General features: G+C 44.5%; 1 protein-coding gene across 7 annotated transcripts in view; it reads left to right on the top strand.

Moving 5' to 3' along the window:
• The window catches only part of NCOA1 (nuclear receptor coactivator 1), a 262449-nt gene that overhangs the window by 171479 nt on the left and 70027 nt on the right, over nucleotides 1-20943 (top strand). For all 7 annotated transcript variants that reach the window (XM_032790528.2, XM_032790527.2, XM_032790522.2 and 4 more), the window contains 2 exons: nucleotides 4663-4757; nucleotides 15572-15749. In XM_032790528.2, coding sequence (XP_032646419.1) covers nucleotides 4663-4757; nucleotides 15572-15749 — 273 coding nt within the window. The remainder of the gene's footprint in view (nucleotides 1-4662; nucleotides 4758-15571; nucleotides 15750-20943) is intronic.

The raw sequence follows: 20943 nt of genomic DNA, 5'->3' as shown, positions 1-20943 counted from the left end.
AACTGAGAACAGAACCCAGGCGTCTTGAGTCCCGGTCCAGTGCTCTATCCACTGGAATATGCTGAGTCTCCTAAGTATGCCACTGATTATGAATGAATGTTGAGCAACTGTCAATTCCTTGTCTATTCCTCCTAAAAAAATTGTCTTACAGGTGAGGTTTGAGTTAAGAGAATTAAGCAGGAAAATATTTGCTCAGAGGATCCTATAAAAAATCTATAATGAGAGTATGGGAATATCTGTATGTGAAGGGACACATTTGTAAGTTTCTGGAATGTGGTTTGAACTTACTCTTCATTCATATCATTAGATCTAAGCACATGTGAATCACAGTATTAATCTGATGCTTGTGGTAATTGTTGGGTTGAATTAGACACTTCCCCAAAAAAATTGTAAATGCAATTTAGCTTTTGCTTACAGACGAGTCATGGAAACAATCCTCTGTTCAGTGCCAGGATAGCGTGGAGATGAATATTGGAGCGGAGAGCATAACAGGTCACAAGCATCTGTATGGTGAGAATGTCAGTGTTACTCAGTGGAGATGTGTTAGACTGTGGAATAGGCTCCTAAGGAAGTGGCGGAAGTCCCATAGCTTGGGAATTTTACAAGAGATGGAACAAAACTCTAGAAAATATGCTGTAGGGAAGGATCCTCCATTGGCTCCTAGAGATGGATTGGATGGGCCAAATCGGTTTCTTCTATCTATTCATCCATCTGTGCTAGCCAAAGCTGGGACTGGACAACTGGATGATAAATTGCCCTGTTCTGTTTATTCCCTTGGAAGCATTTTGCCCTGAACCCTGTCGGAAGACAGGATACTGTGGTGGATGGATCATTGGTCTGATCCAATATGGCCATTCTTATGTTCTTATCTATACAGGTACTTTTATGGACCTGGTTACAGTAGCAGTTGAGCATCTCAAGTGTGCATAGATTGATCTCCTCACAAAGGAGTATGTGTCAGAGCCAGGAATTACTAGGTCTCCCAAGTTCCCGTCCAATTTCTTACTCACAAGGCCATACTTCTAGGGCTATTGTCTGATTCTCACTCCAGCATTTTTCAGAACTCAGGCTTGATCCTGCAGGACAGCTGTATTCAGGACTCCCACTGAAGTCAATGGGAGTTCTGCACACAGAAGGTTTGCAGGATCAAGACTTTGCTGAGGATGCTGATCTCTTGGTTCTGTGGGAAAAGTAAGCTTCCCTATCAGTGGAGAGAGCACAGTACACAGAGTACAGTGGAGTCGGTCTAGGGAGTTTTGCTTTGTTTAAAGTAGCCATAGAAAAATACCTTGTTACTATGCATGTCTGTTCCTAAGGAGGCTGATCCTGTTCCTTCCACTGCCAGCACTGCATGGGATTGGGCCCTAGATTTTTTTCTGAGCTATATCTGCTTAGTTGCCTGGCAAAAGCAAGTATTTTTACTCCTGCCTGCACTGCAGAGCCAGCCTAACTGCAGAGAGGCAGGCTGTATCCTATTGTGCCTCGCACATCATCCACCAAATTGCCAGCTGAATCCTGATCCCAGGATCTTTATCGTTGCTGACGGTTGGTGATGATGCAGAAAGAACACAGCTTTGTTTTCAGCTATCAGGCAGAGTTTGCAGCTCTGGCACTTGGGGAGACTCTTACAAATGGTGCAAATTTGATAGAAGAGTCACTGAGGAAGGGATTGTGACACCAGAGAGATGCTGTGTTTAGAGTCGTTTTCTCATAGCCACAAGGAGTTCTTTTGATTAGTAGCTATTCATAAATTGGAATGAGCAACAGTAAATTGTGCTGGTGAAGGAGGCGTGCGTGTCTGTAGCTTGCCCTTCCAAATTATTTGTCGCCCTGATATTCGAAGACTCCCGGTTTCTATCTTGCTTCTCACGCAGCTGTCGATTTCCCCCACCATTAAAAAAATTGTCCTTTATTCTTTCCATTGAAATGTAGCAGGTGATGCTCTGACTGAGTCCAAAAGAGTCCCAGAATCCTTAGTGCAAGTTCCAAAGAAGATGTGCAGCAACCAGTGTCTAGTGATTGTGATGCACACGGGAGGATGTGAATTCTCTGACTTCCATCAGGAAGAGCTACAAGAGCAGAGAGACTCCCTGCACCCAACAGTTTACAATCTAAAATGTCCCTTTTTTCCATGTGCTAAATAGCACCAGAAGAACAAAGCAATCCTATTGCTAAGTAAAGTGCAGCTGTCCCTTCTAGGTATTACTGGCTTGGACAAGGCCAGTGTCCCTCTCTTGCTTCTGTTGCATGAAAAATTATTCCACCCTAAGCAAAACTTGAGATCTGTTTAGGGATTTTACACAAGAGCTATTCCAAGTTTTTTACAGCTCACGGTTTTTCTGGACTATTGATACACTCTGGAAACTCATCATGTACAAGGGGGTTGAACTATTTTAGTTGATTCTTTATTAAATGTGCTAAGAGTGCAGGAACGGGGCAAGGGGTGGAGAATAGGTTTTGGATGCCTGTCTGGAGTCTCTCATTTGTAATCAAGTTCTTTGTCACGAGACTGCATGACAGCTATATGCTGTGGGAACAATTGAGGGAACCAGAATTATGAAGGGTGAGTTGTCTGTTCCATAAAGCTCTCATCCCACTCCTTATGGCGATTATAGATGGTGGACTTGGGAAGGACCTCCTAGGATACCTAGTTAGTCCCATGTCCGGGATAGGTCTCTGTACTAAACTCCTATGTCTTTAGTCTGGTCTATTCTTGAATGTTTCTGATAAGTATCCCACCATTCTGAGTCCCTAGCAAAGGAACCCAACAACTGATCCTTGCTGTTGGAAACATGTGGCTAATTTACCATTTGCCTATTTTGAGACACTTCTGCTTTTCTGAATATTGTCAGTCTCTCTGTACTTTCCATCTATACAGTCCTTTCTAACTGGGCATGGGCTGTGCATCTAGGGCCTAGTCCCACCAGCTGCTTTGACACCAAGCTCTGACACCCATTGACACCTAGCCCTCTCTGGGGAGCATTCAGGCTTTAAGGATCAGACCTGTAGATAAGGTGCAACTGACTTACTTCTTCCCAACTTGGAATCGTCCCATTTCTCACCCCTCTATTTGCCCCTTCGCTGGCTTCCCTTGGCCCTCTGCCTTACATGAGAGCTCCTTGTGCCCTCTTCAAAGCCCTACCCAATCTAGCTCCCACTTGTCTCTCTGTTCTCTTCTCTATTGCACTCAAGCCACATAACTAGCCATCCTCATAGTTTCATACTCCTGATCCTGGTAATTCCCCATGCCTGGAACATCTCCTCCCTGACTATGGAGCTAGAGCTTATATGACCTTCATCACTGTAGTGTCTGAGCACCTCACCATCATTTACAGTATTTATCCCCCACAACTCTCCTGTGAAGTAGGGATGTGCAATTATCTACACGTGGCGCTGGTCATGCAGGGAGTATGAGGTAGTGCCAAGAATTGAATCCAGCGCTCCTGATTCCAGTCCGGTGCCTTAACCACAAAATAATCCTTCTGCTCTGTGTCCATGCTCTCCTCTTTCAAACCCCTCCTCAAAACTCACTTCCTTCCCAAGGCCAATCAGCTCCTGACTCAGCCACAGAGGTAGTGAAGAGTGTGCCGGGGAAAGTAACCAAATAAACCTGAAACCACCTCACTTTCATGGCTGACTTACTGTAGTCACTTGCCTTGTCACATTTCGCCCCCCCCCCCCCCCCCCCCCCCCCCCCCCCGCACCATTTGTCTGATAATAGACGATAAACTTTTTGGGGTAAGGCTGATGTCTGATTATTGGCTTGTAGAGCAGCCACTGGGTTTGCTACCCAGTTTAATAACTGAGCCATAATACTCAAAATAAAACTCTCACACAGCTCTGACTTTTCTCTCTCTCATGCAGGGCTATGTTGAGAACTTTTCTAAAACCTAGTGGCGTGATTTCTAGAGGTGCTGGGTACCTGCAGCTCCCATTCAACTCAGCCCCAGGCACTCAGCACTTCTGCAAATCAGGCCACCTATACATCATAGCTACGTCTTTGGCTACTGAACTGTGCTGCTTGTGTCAAAGCAGGCTATCTGGTTTCTTCCGGCACAGTCTGTTCTTTGTGAACTCCTGCTGCCAATTGCTCATCAAGATGTTGTCAGATCTTACAGATCAATTATTTGCTCAAATATTTTAGCTCGTACTAAGGCTTAGCTGACTAGTCCTTTTTCAAAAGCTTGATGTTTTTCAGTCTTCCTCTTTAAAATATGTGTGAGCAGTTCCTCAATTTCCTCTGAATCCAGGGAGGAGAGAATAGTGATCTAGCTAATACAGACATTTTACTACAATGGCGTTTTCTTTTCTCACATTGCTTCCCCTTCTAAAGGGGCACAGATCAAAATACAGAAATCACTTCAGTGCTTTCAGTTTGTTGCTTCACTGGGACAATGGATATCTCAGTGGTTTGAGCATTGGCCTGCTAAACCCAGGGTTGTGAGTTCAATCCTTGAGGGGGCCATTTGGGGAACTGGGGTAAAAAATCTGGGAATTGGTCCTGCTTTGAGCAGGGGGTTGGACTAGATACCACCTGAGGTCCCTTCCAACCCTAATATTCTGTGATTAAACAGTAGTCAATGTTTTGTTGCTAATCAGTAGCTTTTCAGTGGTAAAAAAGATGTTTTTTTCAACTAAAACATGTCCTTTCCCTTACTGCAGAGAAAACAGCTGATGATGACGTCCAGAAGTCTGACATCTCATCCAGCAGCCAAGGAGTGATCGAAAAGGAATCTCTGGGACCTCTTCTCCTGGAAGTAGGTGCTCTGTTGCAATCAGTAACACTACCAGTCTTTTTGTATTTGAAATCTGAGGTTGTTCTAATGAATCTCTGACCAAGAAAGTAAAATACAGAATAGTAGGAAAACACAGTCCCAATCAGGTTGTTTCAAGGCTAGATTATCCCTTGCTAAACTGCAGGTAACCCACGTTAGTCCCCCCAGTTCAGCATATCCTTTAAGCATGGGAATCCTAGTCCTATCAGCAACGCACTTAAGCGCATGCTTAAGTCCCGCTGAAATAAAGCAACTGAAGCATGTGCTTAAGTGGTTTGCATGAATCAGAGCCATAGTGAGCATAGATTCATAGACTCTAGGACTGGAAGGGACTTCGAGAGGTCATCGAGTCCAGTCCCCTGCCCTCATGGCAGGACCAAATACTGTCTAGACCATCCCTGATAGACATTTATCTAACCTACTCTTAACTATCTCCAGAAATGAGATTCCAAATCCTCCCTAGGCATTTCTTCAAGTTCCAACCCCCTGAAGTAGGAACTTTCCTAATGTCCAGCTAATACTCCCTTGCTCAGTTTAAGCCCATGGCTTCTTGTTCTATCATTAGAGGCTAAGGTGAACAAGTTTCTCCTCCTCCTGATGACACCCTTTTAGATACCTGAAAAACGCCTATCAGTCCCCCTCTCAGTCTTTCTTTTCCAAACTAAACAAACCATTCTTTCAGCCTTCCTTCATAGGTCATGGCCTCTCAAACCTTTAATCATCTTGTTGCTCTTCTCTGGACCCTCCCAGTTTCTCCACATCTTTCTTGAAATGCGGTGCCCAGAAACTGGACACAATACCGAGTTGAGCCTAGACCAGTCAAGAGTAGAGTGGGAAGAATGACTTCTCATGTCTTGTTTACAACACACCTGTTAATGCATCCCAGAACACGTTGGCGTTTTTTTGCAACAGCTTCACACTGTGACTCATATTTAGCTTGTGTCACTATGACCTAGATCTTTTTCTGCGAACTCTCCTAGACGTTCTCTCCAGTCTGTATTATGAAACTAATAGTTCCTTCTAAGGGGAGCATTTTGCATTGTCTTTAATTGACTTCATCCGGTTTACTTCAAGACCATTTCTCCAATTGTTCCAGATCATTTTGAATTTGACTCCTGTCCTCCAAAGCAGTTGCAATCCTCCCAGTTGGTAATCGCTGCAAACTAATAAAGCGTACTTTCTATGGCCGCCACATCTAAATCGTTGATGAAGATATTGAACAGAAGCCGGTCCCAAAACAACCCTATGGAACCCCACTTGTTATATCCTTATCCAGCAGGATTTGGGAAGCATTAATAACCCTCTCTGAGTACGGTACCAGCCAGTTATGCCACTCACCTTATAGTTAACCCCCATCTAAACCTGTATTTGCCTAGTTTTCGATAAGAATATCATGCCGAGACCGTATGCAAATGCCTTACTAAAGTTCTAGGTATACACATCCACTGCTTCTCCCTTATGCCCAAGGCTCATTATCTGTCAAAGGAAAGCTATCAGATTTGGTTTGACACCGATTTTGTTCTTTACAAATCCATGCTGCTTTCCCTAATCACCTACCAATGTTGCAGATGATTTCTTTAATTACTTGCTCCATTATCTTCCCTCGCACAGAAGCTTAACTAACTGCGCTGTAGTTTCCTGGTTGTTTTATTTCCCTTTAATAATGAGGCGCACTATTATTTGCCCTTTTCCAGTCTCTGAATCTCTTCCGTCTCCCCATATTTTCCAAAGATAAAGCTAGAGCTCAGATAACTCACTCTATTAAACTCTTGAGTATTCTAAGGATGCTTTCATCAGGCCTCTGGTGACTTGCAGGCGATCAACTTTTCTAAGTGATTTTAACTTGCCTGTTTTTTATTTTATCTCTTAAACCTAACCCCTCCCAAAGCATTCACTATATTAGACATTCCTTCAGACTTTCATGAAGACCGACACAAAGAAGCAATTAAGCATCTCTGCCATTTCCAAGTTTCCTGTTACTGTTTCTCCCTCCTCACTGAGCAGTGGGCCTACCGTGTCCCTTGGTCTTCCTCTTGCTTCTAATTATTGAGAAAAGTCTCTTGTTTCCTTTATTCCATAGCTAGTTGAGTTCATTTTGTGCCTTTTGCCTTTTCTAATCCTTGCCCCTGAATCCTGTGTTATTTGCCCTAATTCATCCTCTGTAATCTTACCTAGTTTCCATTTTTTCATGGACTCATTTATTTTTTAGATCATGCGAGATCTCGTGGTTAAGCCAAGATGGTGCCTTTGGCCACATTCTTTGTCTATCCTCCTTCCCCTTCCCATCCCCTACCATCAGAATAGCTTACTTTGGGCCCTTAAATAAGTGTCCCTTTGAAGAACTGCCAATCTCCTCAGTTGTTTTCCCTCAGCTTGATTCCACCAGGAACCTTACTATCAGCTCTCTGAGCTACCAAATCTGCCTTCCTGAAATCCATTGTTCTCTATTTTGCTGACTCCCTTCTACCCTTCCTTTAGATTTCAAACTCTATGATTTCAATGAATTCACTTTCACCCAAGCTTCCTTCTACTTTCAAAATTTCTCAACGCAGTTCCTCCCATGTTAAATCAAGTCTAGAACAGCTCCCCCCTATAGCTTTTTCAACCTTCTGAAATAAAAGTTGTCTGCAATGCAGTCCAGGAACATTATTGGACAGTCTGTGCCCCGCGGTGTTATTTCCCAACATATATTGGAATTAGTGCTAAGTCCCCCGTCACCACCAAATCTGGGCTTTGGATGATTTTGGTTAGTTGTTTTAAAAAAGCTCATCACCTCTCCAACCTGTTAGGTGGCCTGTAAGGAACTCCTAGCATGACATCACCCTTGTTTTACTTCTCCCTTTTTTATCCGAACCCAGAGATCTCAACACTTTCCGTCTCTATTTCCATCTCTCATCAGTCAAGTGTGTCATTTTAATATATAAGGCAACCCCTCTCTCCTTTTTCCCCTGTCTATCCTTCCTGAGCAACACTAATACCATCCACAAGCCAACATTCCAATCGTGTCTTAATCACACCAGTTTCAGTGATGCAAACAGTCATAGTTGTATTTATTTATTAGCACTTCCAGTCTTCCTGCTTATTACCCATACTTCTCGGCATTTGTATATAGGCATCTAAGATACTGGTTGATATTGCCTCCCAGTTTTGCCCTGACCCTGGCCTCTTCTCTCTAGGCCATTAAGCCCCACGCTCGCCTCTGTCCGGACCCATTCCCAAGGTCTTCATGTTTCCCATTACTGTGGCATTGCTCACCTTCCCCGTGCGAACCGAGTTTAAAGCCCTCCTCACTTAAGTCCAGCTATGTGCAATAGTCTTTGCCCCCCGAAAGGTTAACGGTCACTCTACCTACATCTTCACTCGAATACCATCCTGTGGTTCAGAAGCCAAATCCCTCCTGGCTAACACCATCTCGCAGCCAGCATTCACTCCATGATGCATCTGTTCTCTGCCGGGCCCCACCTTTGACAGGAAGAATCGAAGAGAATACCACCTTGCATCCAAACTCCTTCACCCATACTCCCAGAGCCCTGTAGTCACTCTTGATCCGCTCAGCGTCACACCTCGCAGTATCATTTGTGCCCACATGGATAAGTAGAATGGGGTAGTAGTCAGAAGGCCAGATAATCCTCGACAATGCCTCTGTAACATTTTGGATATGAGCCCCCGGCAGGCAGAATACCGCCCGAGATGAAATGTCAGGGCGACAGATGGGCACCTCCGTCCCCCTCAGCAGAGAGTCTCCGACCACCACTACCCTACGTTTCCTATTTTCAGTGGTGGCAGGAGACCTCTCAGCCTTAGGAGTACGAGTCTTCTCCTCTTTTACTGTAGAGGGTGATTCCTTCTCTCCTGTATCAAGAAGAGCATAATGGTTACCTATTACCATGGCGGGAGGGTTCGCAGCAGGGGTGGAGCACTGTCAGCTGCCAGAAGCAGCCAGCTGCCAGTGTCCACCCTGAGCCATCTCATCCTCCACCAGTGGTGTGTCAGCAGTCCTGTGAACTGGGACAGCTACCACCCAGCTGTCTCCACGTGGACACTGTCCAGGAATTGCTTGTGGATATGGATGCTCCTCAACCTATCCACCTCCTCCTGTAGCTCTACCACCTACTGCCTGAGAGATTCCACCAGTAGGCACCTTTCACATTGGATGCCGCCCCCACAGCCTGGATATCAGTAAGTGGAAATTGCAATCCACAGTCTTTGGAAAAACACACCAGAATCTGGGTAGAAGCATCCATGCTCTTGTGCTCTGTCTGGCTACAGGCACAGGTGGAGGAGACAGAAGCAGTGCTGGCACAGGTGTCTTAATACCAGTATAAAGGTGCCCTCCTGATGCCTGCCCACCTCTGTGTAGTTATTTCATTCTTTCCACTTAGCCTGAGCGTTGTTGTGGGGGGATGCAGTATGACTGAGGAGCCATCATTCAGCTGAGCGAGTTGAAAGCAATCTACTTTGGGAGAAAACTTAACTTTCAACCACACTGCCCTAAGTCACAGGCTAGACTGATAGTCTTGTTAACTGCAGGGGTGCTGAAGACTTGCTAGCCCTTTTAGGCACCAGGGCTCTTAGATGTGTGCTAGTAAACTTCCTCCTCCCAGCTAAGGCATGAGAAAACAAGAGTTAAAGGCAGGAAGAATGAATGAATGCAAAGCAGTGAATTGGAGTGGGCCATTAAAATGAAACAGCATTAAATAGTCCCATTTTGAGGGCCTCAGGAGCAACCAGATCATTTAGTCTGACCTTCTATATATCACATGCAGTAAACGCCACCCAGCTGCTTCATGCCATCTCCAACAACCAGAATTAGCCATGAGTATTACAGCCTTCAGGAGGCTAAACTGTTGTGTGCCATGGCAGAGAACAGCAGGGACCTGCTGGGTTTAGTGTGTGGGTGCTAGTGGCCAGGGATAGACAAGAGGTTAGTCTAGATCAGTGGTTTTCAACTTGTGGTCCACTATGTCTAAGATTTCCAAAGGGGTCTGCACCACCATTCAAAATTTTTTAGGGGTCCGCAAATGAATAAAGATTGAAAACCACTGGCCTAATGGTCTCTTCTGGCCTTAAACTCTGACTATGACCCACGGCACCAATGCCCGAGGCCTTTCTGTGGCAGGGAAGTAAGTGAGATATCCCACAGTTATCCTAGCCTTGTGCTGCGGAGGAAGGTGAGGGCTGTGCTAACTAGATCTTTGTAACATGAAATATGGTGAAGTGTGATGGTACGGGACTGACAAAAAGCTCTTTTCTTGGCATGAAGTGGATGCAATTGCCAAAGTGGTTCTGATGTTTTTACTAATTGATAAAAAGACACATTGGCTACTGCAGAGGGCTGACCGTGCTAAATCACGATTGCCTATGTCTGCGTACTAGCAGGAGAATCTGGGACAAAAGAAGCACTTGTATAGCAAATGAAGCTACCAAGGAATAATCAAAGGTTCACTACAGACAAAATTAATGCCTAGGTGAGGAGGTATTTGAACTGTAGGGAAGGATCTGATTTGTAAAGAGAATGAAAGCCATCTGCCTGAAACATGTGGCCAGAACTAACTGGGAGTTGACTGCACAGCAAAGGAAGTGCTCTAAAGAAGCAAAAAAGCAGAAGTGGCATTAGAGGGAAAGCAGCATTGGACAATAGAAACAGTGAGTGGGAAGAGTAAAAAGAGAGAGGCAAGATTGTCCTGAGACAGGTGGCAGTTCCTCAAGAGTAATATAGAGCTTGGGCTACACTAAGAGAGTTGTGCATCCTGCTAGAGCAATGGAGGATTAAACTCTTGAACTGGAAGAAGCCAGAGGAGGTGACTTTCCAGGAGTGTTGACATCTGGGCTGTCTATTTGTTGGCACTTAAAGTAACCTAAGAGGCATCAATAAATTTGCAGCATACCCAAAATTTTATAGAGCAACCCCTGGAAAGTCACCCCTGGATATATCTCTCATAAATTGGAAATCAGGGGTCAGTTTAAGACCCTAGTACAGTTTAAGAACATTTTTATTCCAAAGCTGCTAGGCCTACCCAGTAGCTCTCTACCGGGGTTGAAAAAATTGGGTGCTTATATGGGATGGGGAGTTAATTAGATCAGCTTATCCATGACTGAGAATACGGCTCCATGCTCAGAGTTTAGCATTAATAGGTCATTTCTGCAGGGAATTAAAACAAAGGTGTGTCGTGGCTCTGTTAAGTTCTGCTTTGTGAAGAACTCATTATACACAGTGTGCTAAAAATATCTAACAGTTATGCAGACAGAAGGATAGTTTTGTAACTTGAGATCTCATACAACCAACATGGAAAACACACTAATAGATGGGTAAATTGCTGTGGGTACAAAGCCACCTCCTGACACCAGACCTCCAGCATCATTAATTTGGTAATTTACACTGACCCTAGCCAATGCGCGTTGAGATCACTGAGGCTACATGCTGTTGTTTAAATGTATCGTCAACATAAGTCAAATCACATATTTATCTCTGGTTTCCAGAGTCAATGTGAGATTGTATTTGTGTTCTAACCCTGGGGGCCTTTAACGTTCACTTAGATCTGGCTCCTGCACAGTGCAGCTATGGAGTGTTGCAAGGATAAGAGCAAGGTGATGAGCGAGACCAAGAGAGCAGGGAATCTTTTTGCTGCATTAATCTGCATTAACCTGCTAGGTTACGCCTGCTTAGTAGCAGGTTTGAGGCCTAAGAGGGGAAGCATGTAACTACTCCTTCATTAACCAAAGGATCCCTGCACTTCAACCCAGGTCTTCCCAGACACACCCTTTTCTCTCTCGTATCCTACTGTACCTTGTGTTCTTGTAATTAAGAGCAGGTATTCAGAGGGCTTGAGGGCTTCAGCGTGGAGGATGATGCCTAAAGGGGAACCTGTCTGCCATTTGCACTTGGGCTGGAGTGCTGCAGTTATGGTGCACCATATAAGGGCTTGCAGGATCAAGGCTTTAATACTTAGGAAGATGCCTGGATGTGTAGCTTGAATTTCTTTTCAATATATTCAGCACATTGGCGTCCTGCACCCCCATCAGGAGCTAAGCAGCACCTGTCTTGCAGCACTAGGGTTTGCAAGTGGGGGTAATGCTCATGCTGTTAGCCTCTCACAGAGAGGTTTTGCTGGTAAGGTGAGGGTAGGGGCTGTGGCTGCACTAGGTGGTGAGGAGTGCTAGATATTCCTGCCACAAGGCTGTAGCAAAGCAAATTCCTCCCCTTCTGTCCTCAAACTACTCCCTTTAGAGGTGTTAGGACCTTTCCTGCCTCCAGGCATTGCTGTTCATGTTGGAGAGGAGGAAAGATGCATTCTCTCCAACCCAGCATAGTCTAGGCTTATGAAATCTATTAATGGGACTTTTTTTTTTTTTTGAGTCCTTTACAAACCTTAACTAATGCCTATAGCCCACCCTGTGAGGTAGCTGAATGTTACAACCCCTGTTTTACACATGGGGAAACAGAGGCACAAGGCATTGTGAGCACATATTAGTTAATTTTTGTGAAGCACTCTGGAAACACTTCCCATCTGTGCTCAGTAGTTATTAGTATTATTAATGGTGCTCCCAATAAATGATCTCGCTGAGGAATGGCTTCAGATCCTGCTTATGTTGAGGCAACTATGAAGAGTTTAGTTTTCTGTCACAACTGACCATGAGAAGCAGTTTTTGGTTCCAGTAGGTTCCTAAACAACATTCAGATTCAGCTGTTTGAAAATGTTCCTGAGGTGACTCCCACCTCCACCTGCTTGTCCTTTGCTGTTTCCTTTAACTCTTGGGATAAGAGAGCTTGCTGCTCAGAAGGCCCTAAATCCTTAAGTGCTTTCCCACTATTAAAGTCATTAAGAGTTGCAGGCACTCAGCTACTGTAGTGATGAGGGCCATGGAAGTACCAAGTTAGGCTGTGCATCAGGATTTGTACCCATGGGGCCATCTGCATGCTATCTTTCAATTTCCATTCTATATTAATGCCCACACTCTCTCTCTGTCATCTCACAAACCTTTTGCTGCTTTCCTAGACCTTCTGAGCTGGGTACCAGATCAGTTGCCACTTACCTAGACTTCTTCCATTAAGGAGCTAACTTGCTACTGTGCAACGTGTTCACTAGAAGACAGCACCAGTGTAGGTTCTAAATGTTTATATTACTAATCTTCTCCATAGAAGGTAATGCTTGGGCTAGTCCCTAGCTTAATTGGTGACATCTTAGTGGGTAGTCTTTGTGTTCTAGGATTGTCTTGGGGCTGCAGTGCAGGGACTACGAGTCAGCAGATCTGGGTTGTAATTTCCCGCTTTGCTATGGATGGCCTTCCTGGGCCCCTTTGGGCAAATCTCTCTGTAATTCTGTTTTTCTGTGGGGGATAATACGATTTCCCTGCCTCACAAACAATTAGCTCATTAATGTTTGTTAAAGCACTTTTACAGCCTCAAATGGAAGGGGCTACAGAGAGGCAAATTATTTATTTGTTAGGTTTTCTGCTGTTTGGGACCAGAACCATCCCCTCATTATGGTTCACAAGCTCCACAATCAGCAGTGCTGATACACCAAGTATTTGTAAACCCCAGAGTAGCATTTGCTCAGTGTTGCTAAGTTAGAAGTGGGTTGTTACCCCACATGAGTTTTAGTTCAGTAGCCTCTTCCTTCTGCAAAGCACCCTGGAGTACTGTGTGCAGAGAGCACTAGTTAGAAACCTTGTCTTGCACTTTCCTGCAGGGCTTGGGTCCAAGGCCCCCCTGCTTTCTTAGTTTCCCTCAAAAAAAATTGAGTGTTTTATTGGCCTCTGATTAGGATGCTCACAAGAGAGGTATGGGCTCCTCTTCTCGTTTCCGGAAAGGGTTTATTCAGCACCAGTTACATGCTCTTTAGACATCAGTCCGACTGTGTGAATGGAGCCGTGATTGATTTACACCCAAGCTCGAACCATTTGTTAGGTGCTGATTCATTCTGTTTCTTTAGCTACTCTTATTTCCCATCTGTTTTATTCATGCTGTTCTCCCTTTACTGAATACTTTAGAATAACCAGATCAGCTTTGTGACTGGGTGTATGATGGGGGGCAGGGTAGGGGAAATGGATGGAGGAAATATCACGATGTACTTGAAAAGGAGGGAAGTTAGGGAGTAAAGTTTAATACAGGGTTCTTGGACAAACCCATTTGACTCTTCTACAGGAGTCTGTCTCTTCTGTGGGAGCATGAAGTGCAAAAGCTGGTTGCTTGGCAACAGGCAACAGCTGTGAAAAAGGAAAATTGTGGTTGATCTGCCAGGGCAATTTTGACAGAGTTTCTTTAAAAAAAAAAAAATTGCTTCCTGTTTCTAGCATTGAATGTTGCTCTGTCCATGGCAAACCTGATTTCCAGAAAATGTATTAAATAAAAATCAAAGACTATGTAGCAGAGTAACTCACTTCTGGCTTCACAAGACAATACAGTTATAGGGCATATGTTTAGTGGAGAAAGGGGATAGAATGTTGCTGCATATGGGAGAGGGGAGGTGCATGTAAAATACAAAAACCTGGTTTTGTCCCTATAACACAAGTCCTGGATTCTGCAGTCTGATCCATGGACTTTTGTGCCCTGTGCAATGCCATGGCTGCACACCAGCACCAGGGGCTGCCGACATGGATTCAGTTGCAGGATCAGGACCTGTGTTAGGGCGATTGCTGTTAACTACTAAAGATGGGATTAAATTAGGCTCTGGGTAGGTAAAAATCAAATCCTGCTGACATGAAGCACCTAAGGACAGTCCTGTAAATTATCAATCTGCCTCTCCTGGGGCTTCTTCCAGAAACAGTGAAGTCTCCTACGCTGGGCTATTCCATGCTGATGGAAAGAGTTTCCCCCTCATGAACGGTACCAAAGGAGTGAATAAGGACTTGACGCTGGACCTGTTAAACTCAACGGCAAAACTTCCACTGGTTTTAATAGTGCAATATTGGACACTGTTTGCAGATAGTCTAGTTCACCGTGATTGCAGGGCTTGGGGTGGATTTGCCAGTAGTTTCCCAGGAACATGTAAAATGTGTTAGTCTGCAAGATGCTGAGTATTTTTTAGTTCTCAGGCCTTGATTCAGCAAAGCAATCGTGTGCTTGACCTGCATGCTTTACTGAATCAGGGCCTCGCTGACCATCTGACTCTTCACAGAGGATTGTTTGCTGCTAGCTATTATTATTATTATTTACTGTAGCTTGCAGGGCCATAGTACATGCTTAAGCAAATGTACTGATATTTGATCTTCAGCAAAGGAGCCGTAGAGTTTGTGAAATACTTTATTACCATTAGAGCCCTTTGGCTAATCGCAATACAGATCTTTGTGGTTATTCCTTTCTTACCGTCAAGTAGATAGATACAGCTGGCTGTGCTTTAGATAGTCTGTGCTCTTGGTCAGCTCACCAGACACCACCCATAGACAGCAAGGAGCCTTCCACACACCTAAAAGAGGATGAAGAACAACCCATTTCCGGAGCGGAGGGGGGATCAAAGCAAAATGAAAGGACAGTTCAAGCAGAGAAAAATGTTAATTATGTCAGACCACTTAAAGTGATTTATTATCTCTAGTATGGTAGTGACATCAGGGTCCCATTGTGCGAGGTGCTGTACAAACCCAAAATGAGAGAGTGTCCCTGCTTTGAAGAGTTTACAGTCTAAATAGACAAGAACAGGAAGGGGAAACAGTTGCAGAGAAGGAAAGTGACCTGCCCAGGCTCACAGAGCAGGTCAGTGGAATAGAACCCTGGTCTCCTGACTCTCAGTCCAGTGCTTTACCTTCTGGAGCAGCTGCTCTTGCACTGACTGCACTGTTATTTCCTCTGGTCATTGCAGGCACTGGATGGCTTTTTCTTCGTTGTGAATCGCGAGGGGAGGATTGTGTTCGTGTCCGAGAATGTGACCAGCTACCTGGGTTATAACCAGGAGGAGCTCATGAATACCAGTGTCTACAGCATCCTGCACGTAGGGGATCACGCGGAGTTCGTCAAGAATTTGCTGCCAAAGTCTCTAGGTAAGAAGTGGATGGGTTTTTCCTTCTTTACTTCAAAGATAAATGGGATTTGTGCCATGTTTTCCTGATGAAGCAAGAAGGTTGTTAATGACCTGTCCATGTGTTTATAACACAACAGTCACTGTGTTACCTAAAGTGGAGAAGTGTAACCTCTCTGTGCTTTAGGGTCTTACTTACCTGTTTCACAAGGGTGTTGTGAGACCAGACGCATTAATGTGTGTATAGTGCTCTGAGATCTTCAGATGCAAGCCACTGTAGAATTGCAAACATCATGTCAGATGTTTCCAGCGTTTATTTTTTGGCATTTGAAGAACACTGTATAAAACGCTGTTGTTCTTGCAATGCAGTTAACTCTGTAATGACTGAGATTTTGTTATACCTAACTGCACACTGGAATTTGGAGAGCTGTACAAACCAGTTAGCTACATAAAGAAATAAAGCAGGTGTATATTTCCGTCTCAGCTCTCAGGGTCTGATCCATCAACCTTTGCACAATGAGAATATCCCTCCTATAATAGACATTAATATTAACTTTTTGTAAAGAATGCTCTTCCTGCTGGCTGTCAGAGCCTTTTCTCTCTGCTTTCTGCTATTGATGCAACTTCCGCATAGATCAGAATAGCTCATGGGTTGTGGCACAACAAAACTTTCTGGGGCTTTATGGGTTAAGAAATAAGTTGTCTAGCGGGAGTTGAGTGCATGCAGTGCACACTTGAGAGCACTAGAGGGCAGTGTGAGAAGGTCATCTGGAGAGCGAATAGCTGGAGGACATTTGGGTTTTGAGAGCTAGTGTAAAGAATCCTGTTTAATCCTATCGACTGCCTGCTCACTTGCCAACATGCCTGTCGCTTAATCTGCATTTAAGCTAATTGTTAAAATAATATGCTTACTCTGTGTGCCATCATATAACTCCCAGTAAGAACCTTTATTGGCTACTTAGCCAGAAACCTTGACTAACTTTATTAAGCACACAGCTTAAAAAGTTTCAACTTTAAGGGGATGTTGTTCAAGCGGATGTGCCAAAGATCTGCCCTGCCTCTTGAATTCTGGGGCTTTTTGGTAGGTTTCAGGCACATGGCAACAAACACAAAGAACAAGCTACGTTTTGGTTTGTTGTTGTGGGATCACTGCACAGTTGGTTTTAGTCAAATGAATTGTTGCAGCCCTAAGATCTATGCCATGTTCAAGATAGGTCAAGTCTGTGGCCTATCCATCTTGCTCACATTCTACTGGTTTGATAATATAATGTTTAGCTCAATGTCTAGTTGACAGCCGGTATCAAGCGACGTGCTCCAGGGGTCGGTTATGGGGCCAGTTTTGTTCAGCATCTTCATTCATGATCTGGATGATTGAATGGATTGCACCCTCAGCAAGTTCGCGGATAACACTAAGCTAGGGGGGAGAGGTAGATACACTGGAGGGTAGGGAGAGGGTACAGAGTGACCTAGGGAAATTGGAGGGTTGGGCAAAAACAAATCTGCTGAAGTTCAGTGAGGACAAGGGCAGAGTCCTGCACATAGGACAGAAGAATCCCATGCACTGCTACAGGCGACTGGGTAAGTGGCAGTTCTGCAGAAAAGGACCTGGGGATTACAGTGGATGAGAAGCTGGATGAGAGTCAACAGTGTGCCCTTGTAGCCAAGAAGGCTAATGGCATATTGGGCTGCATTAGTAGGAACACTGCAAGCAGATTGAGGGAAGTGATTATTCCCCTCTATTTGGCACTGGTGAGGCCACATCTGGAGTATTGCATCCAGTTTGGGGCCCCTCATTACAAAAGGGATGTGGACAAATTGGAGAGAGTCCAGCGGAGGGCAATGGAAATGATTAGGGGGCTGGGGCACATGGCTTATGAGAGGAGACTGAGGGAACTGGTCTTATATAGTCTGCAGAAGAGAAGAGTGATGGGGGATTCAATAGCAGCCTTCAACTACCTGAAGGGGAGTTCCAAAGAGGATGGAGCTTGGCTGTTCTCAGTGGTGGCAGATGACAGAACAAGAAGCAATGGTCTCAAGTTGCAATGGGGAAGGTCTAGGTTGATATTAGGAAACAGTATTTCACTAGGAGGGTGGTGAAGCACTGGAATGGGTTACCTAGGGAGGTGATGGACTCTCCATCCTTAGAGGTTTTTAAGACCCAGGTTGACAAAGCTGTGGTTAGGGTGATTTAGTTGGGGATTGGTGCTGCTTTGAGCAGGGAGTTGGACTAGATGACCACCTGATTCTATATCAAAGTTAGGGCCTATTAGATAAACCCTTATAAGTTCACAGACCACTGGCCTGAACAAGTGTTGGAGCCATTACTGTCTTTTAGGTCCACACAGTTGCCTGTTCATACTAAACTGTGTGGAATTCTTGTTCTGTAGCAAAAATTCCTCGATGTGCCAAGCAGTATATTTAAAACAAAGGATGAATTTGAGAGGGTTAGTTGGGTCTCAGGAAGGTTTTTCCCATTTTCTTCTCCGGCCCCTTAGTATTTTCCCCAAGGCCCAGGGAGATTGTATATAGCCTCTTAATACCTCACCGAGCATCTGCCAGAGGGGGTTTGCTACAGTTCATGAGGGCTTGTCTTCACTAATGAGTTAACAGGAGATATAGTGCCACTGTTCCTGTTAGCTCGACCGCCATCAGCACACACAAACCTGTCACTCATGCGTAGTGGTGGTAATAAGGTGAGTTGGCTGTCATGTCTTAGGGGGGTACAGGGCAGACCTCGAGTAAGGTTCACTCAAGAGCTGCTGACTCAAGTTATCAGCATGTGGAAGCAAGCTTAGAGACTAAGGCATTGTCTGCTCACATAGTTACACCATGGTAGTTAAAGCGTGTTTTTCAACTAGTTAAAGAAATCCAACCCCCTGTGGGGATGCTTTTAAATTGGTTTAAACCTGCCTTATAATGATTTAGCTTAATTTGGTGAGGAATTAATTTAAACTAAGTCACCTACATGCCAAAACAGCTAGGCAAGTTTTTCAAATGCGTGATGTGTGTTTTGTTTAATTTTTTTCCAGTTGGACCTGAGCTAGGAGTTAAATTGCTGGGTTTTAGACTACAGTGAATTTTTACAGCTGAGTTATAACCCATCTAAAATAGTGGTTGATAATAAAACCATTGACACAACTGTAACTATGGAAATCCAGAATGTGTCCCTATGATTAAACCACTTCCAAGAAAGAAACATAGGAAGCTTTTTCATTGCTATGTGATAGACTGCAAGCAGGCCACCATAGGCTCTGCCGCAGGTGCTGTATCAAACTGTAAATAGCACAATTAGCAGTTACTTTGATTCCAGAGGGAGGCCTCAGTGTACCAGGAAGGCAGTGTGAGCATGACTTGCCTTTCCATCAGCCATGGAATTCGAAGGAATTTTCCTCCAGGGCGGATTGGCAGAGGCCCTGGAGGTTTTTCGCCTTCCTCTGCAGCGTGGGGCATGGGTCGCTTGCTGGTGGATTCTCTGCAGCTTGAGGTCTTCAAACCACAATTTTGAGGATTTCAATAACTCAGTCATGGGTTAGGGGTTGTTATAAAAGTGGATGGGTAGGGTTCTGTGGCCTGCCTTGTGCAGGAGGTCAGACTAAATGATCATATTGGTCCCTTCTGACCTATGAGTCTATGTGAGCGCTTCAGCAAGAAGTAAGGGTGAAAGGTTCCCCTATGCAGAGGCCTATGCACTGCGTAAGTCCTCAGAACACCATTTAAGGATAGTGAAAGCACAAGGCTGGGAGTCAGGAAATCATCTCAGCTCTGTCACTGTTTCACTGTGTGACTTTGGAGCAAAGTCACTACACATCTTTGTGTGTGAGTTTCCCTGTCTCTGAAAGGTAGAGGGTAATGATACCTACCTCCCAAGGGTATTGCAAGGATTAATTCATTAATGTTGGCACAGTAACCTACACAATGGGGTGTTCATGTCAATCAAGGTGATATTATAATACAAATATTAAACAATGATAACAAGGATGAAATTTCAGTCAGCATGTTGGTTTCATGTGTTTGGTGAGTTCCCCATTCTTTTGTGGTGTTTAGCAGTTGCTGTCAGAGCTCACAGTGCCTGGTCTGGAGTCTTATCTAAAAGGGAATCAAACAAATAACACAGAGAAAATGCTTCCCTTGGATCCAGTACTTACCAGTCATGATTCTGGCATAAGAATGGCCATACTGGGTCAGACAAATGTCTGTCCAGCCCAGTATCCTGTCTTCTGACTGGCTGGTGCCAGATGCTTCTGAGGCAGTGAACAGAACAATTATCTAGTGATCCATCCCCTGTCGTCTAGCAGTCAGAGATTTAGGGACACCCACAGCATGGAGTTGCATCTATGACCATCTTGGCTAATAGCCTATTGGTGGACCTGTTCTTTATGAACTTGTTTAATTCTTTTTTGAACCCAGTTATTGTTTTGGCCTTCACAACATCTCCTGGCAATGAGTTCCATAGATTGATTCTGCACTCTGTGCAGCAATACTTCCTTTTGTTTGTTTTAAACCTGCTGCCTATTAATTTCATTGGGTGGCGCTTGGTTCTTGTGTTATGTGAAGGAGTAAGTAACACTTCCTTATTCACTTTCTTCTCACCAATCATGATTTTACAGACCTCTGTCATAGCCCCCCCTTAATCACCTCTTTTCCAAACTGAACAGTTCCAGTCTTTTTAATCTCTCCTCATACGGAAGCTGTTCCATACCCCTGATCATTTTTGTTTCCCTTCTCTGGACTTTTTCTAATAGATCTTTTTTTAAATGGAGCAACAAGAACTGCACACACTATTCAAGGTGTGGTTGTATCATGCATTTATGTATTGGGATTATGGTATTTTCTCTCTTATTATCTATCCCTTTCCTAATGGTTCCTAACGTTCTGTTTGCCTTTTCAACTGCCACTGCACACTGAGCAGATGTTTTCAGAGAACTATCCACAATGGCTCCAAGATCTTTCTTCTCACCAATACCTCTGCCCCTATCTGCTTGCTCACCACCATCTATAGGATGTTCTTCACTCGACAACCACAGATTCCTCCTTCGGCTTCATCAAGCCCCCCCCATTAATCACCTCTTTCCAAACTGCTGCCCGCACCCCTCAACGGGCCCACACTGTTCTAGCACCCCAACCACCTCCCCATGCCCGCATCCTCCAGCACCCTCACGCCAGCCCTTACAAACATTCTCTTGCCCTGCCCCTTCCTGGCTGACTCACAGCTTCTG

The sequence above is a fragment of the Chelonoidis abingdonii genome, chromosome 3 (genome assembly GCF_003597395.2).
Source record: "Chelonoidis abingdonii isolate Lonesome George chromosome 3, CheloAbing_2.0, whole genome shotgun sequence".
Lineage (NCBI taxonomy): Eukaryota > Metazoa > Chordata > Testudines > Testudinidae > Chelonoidis > Chelonoidis abingdonii.
This window is presented reverse-complemented; position numbering and strand designations above follow the sequence as displayed.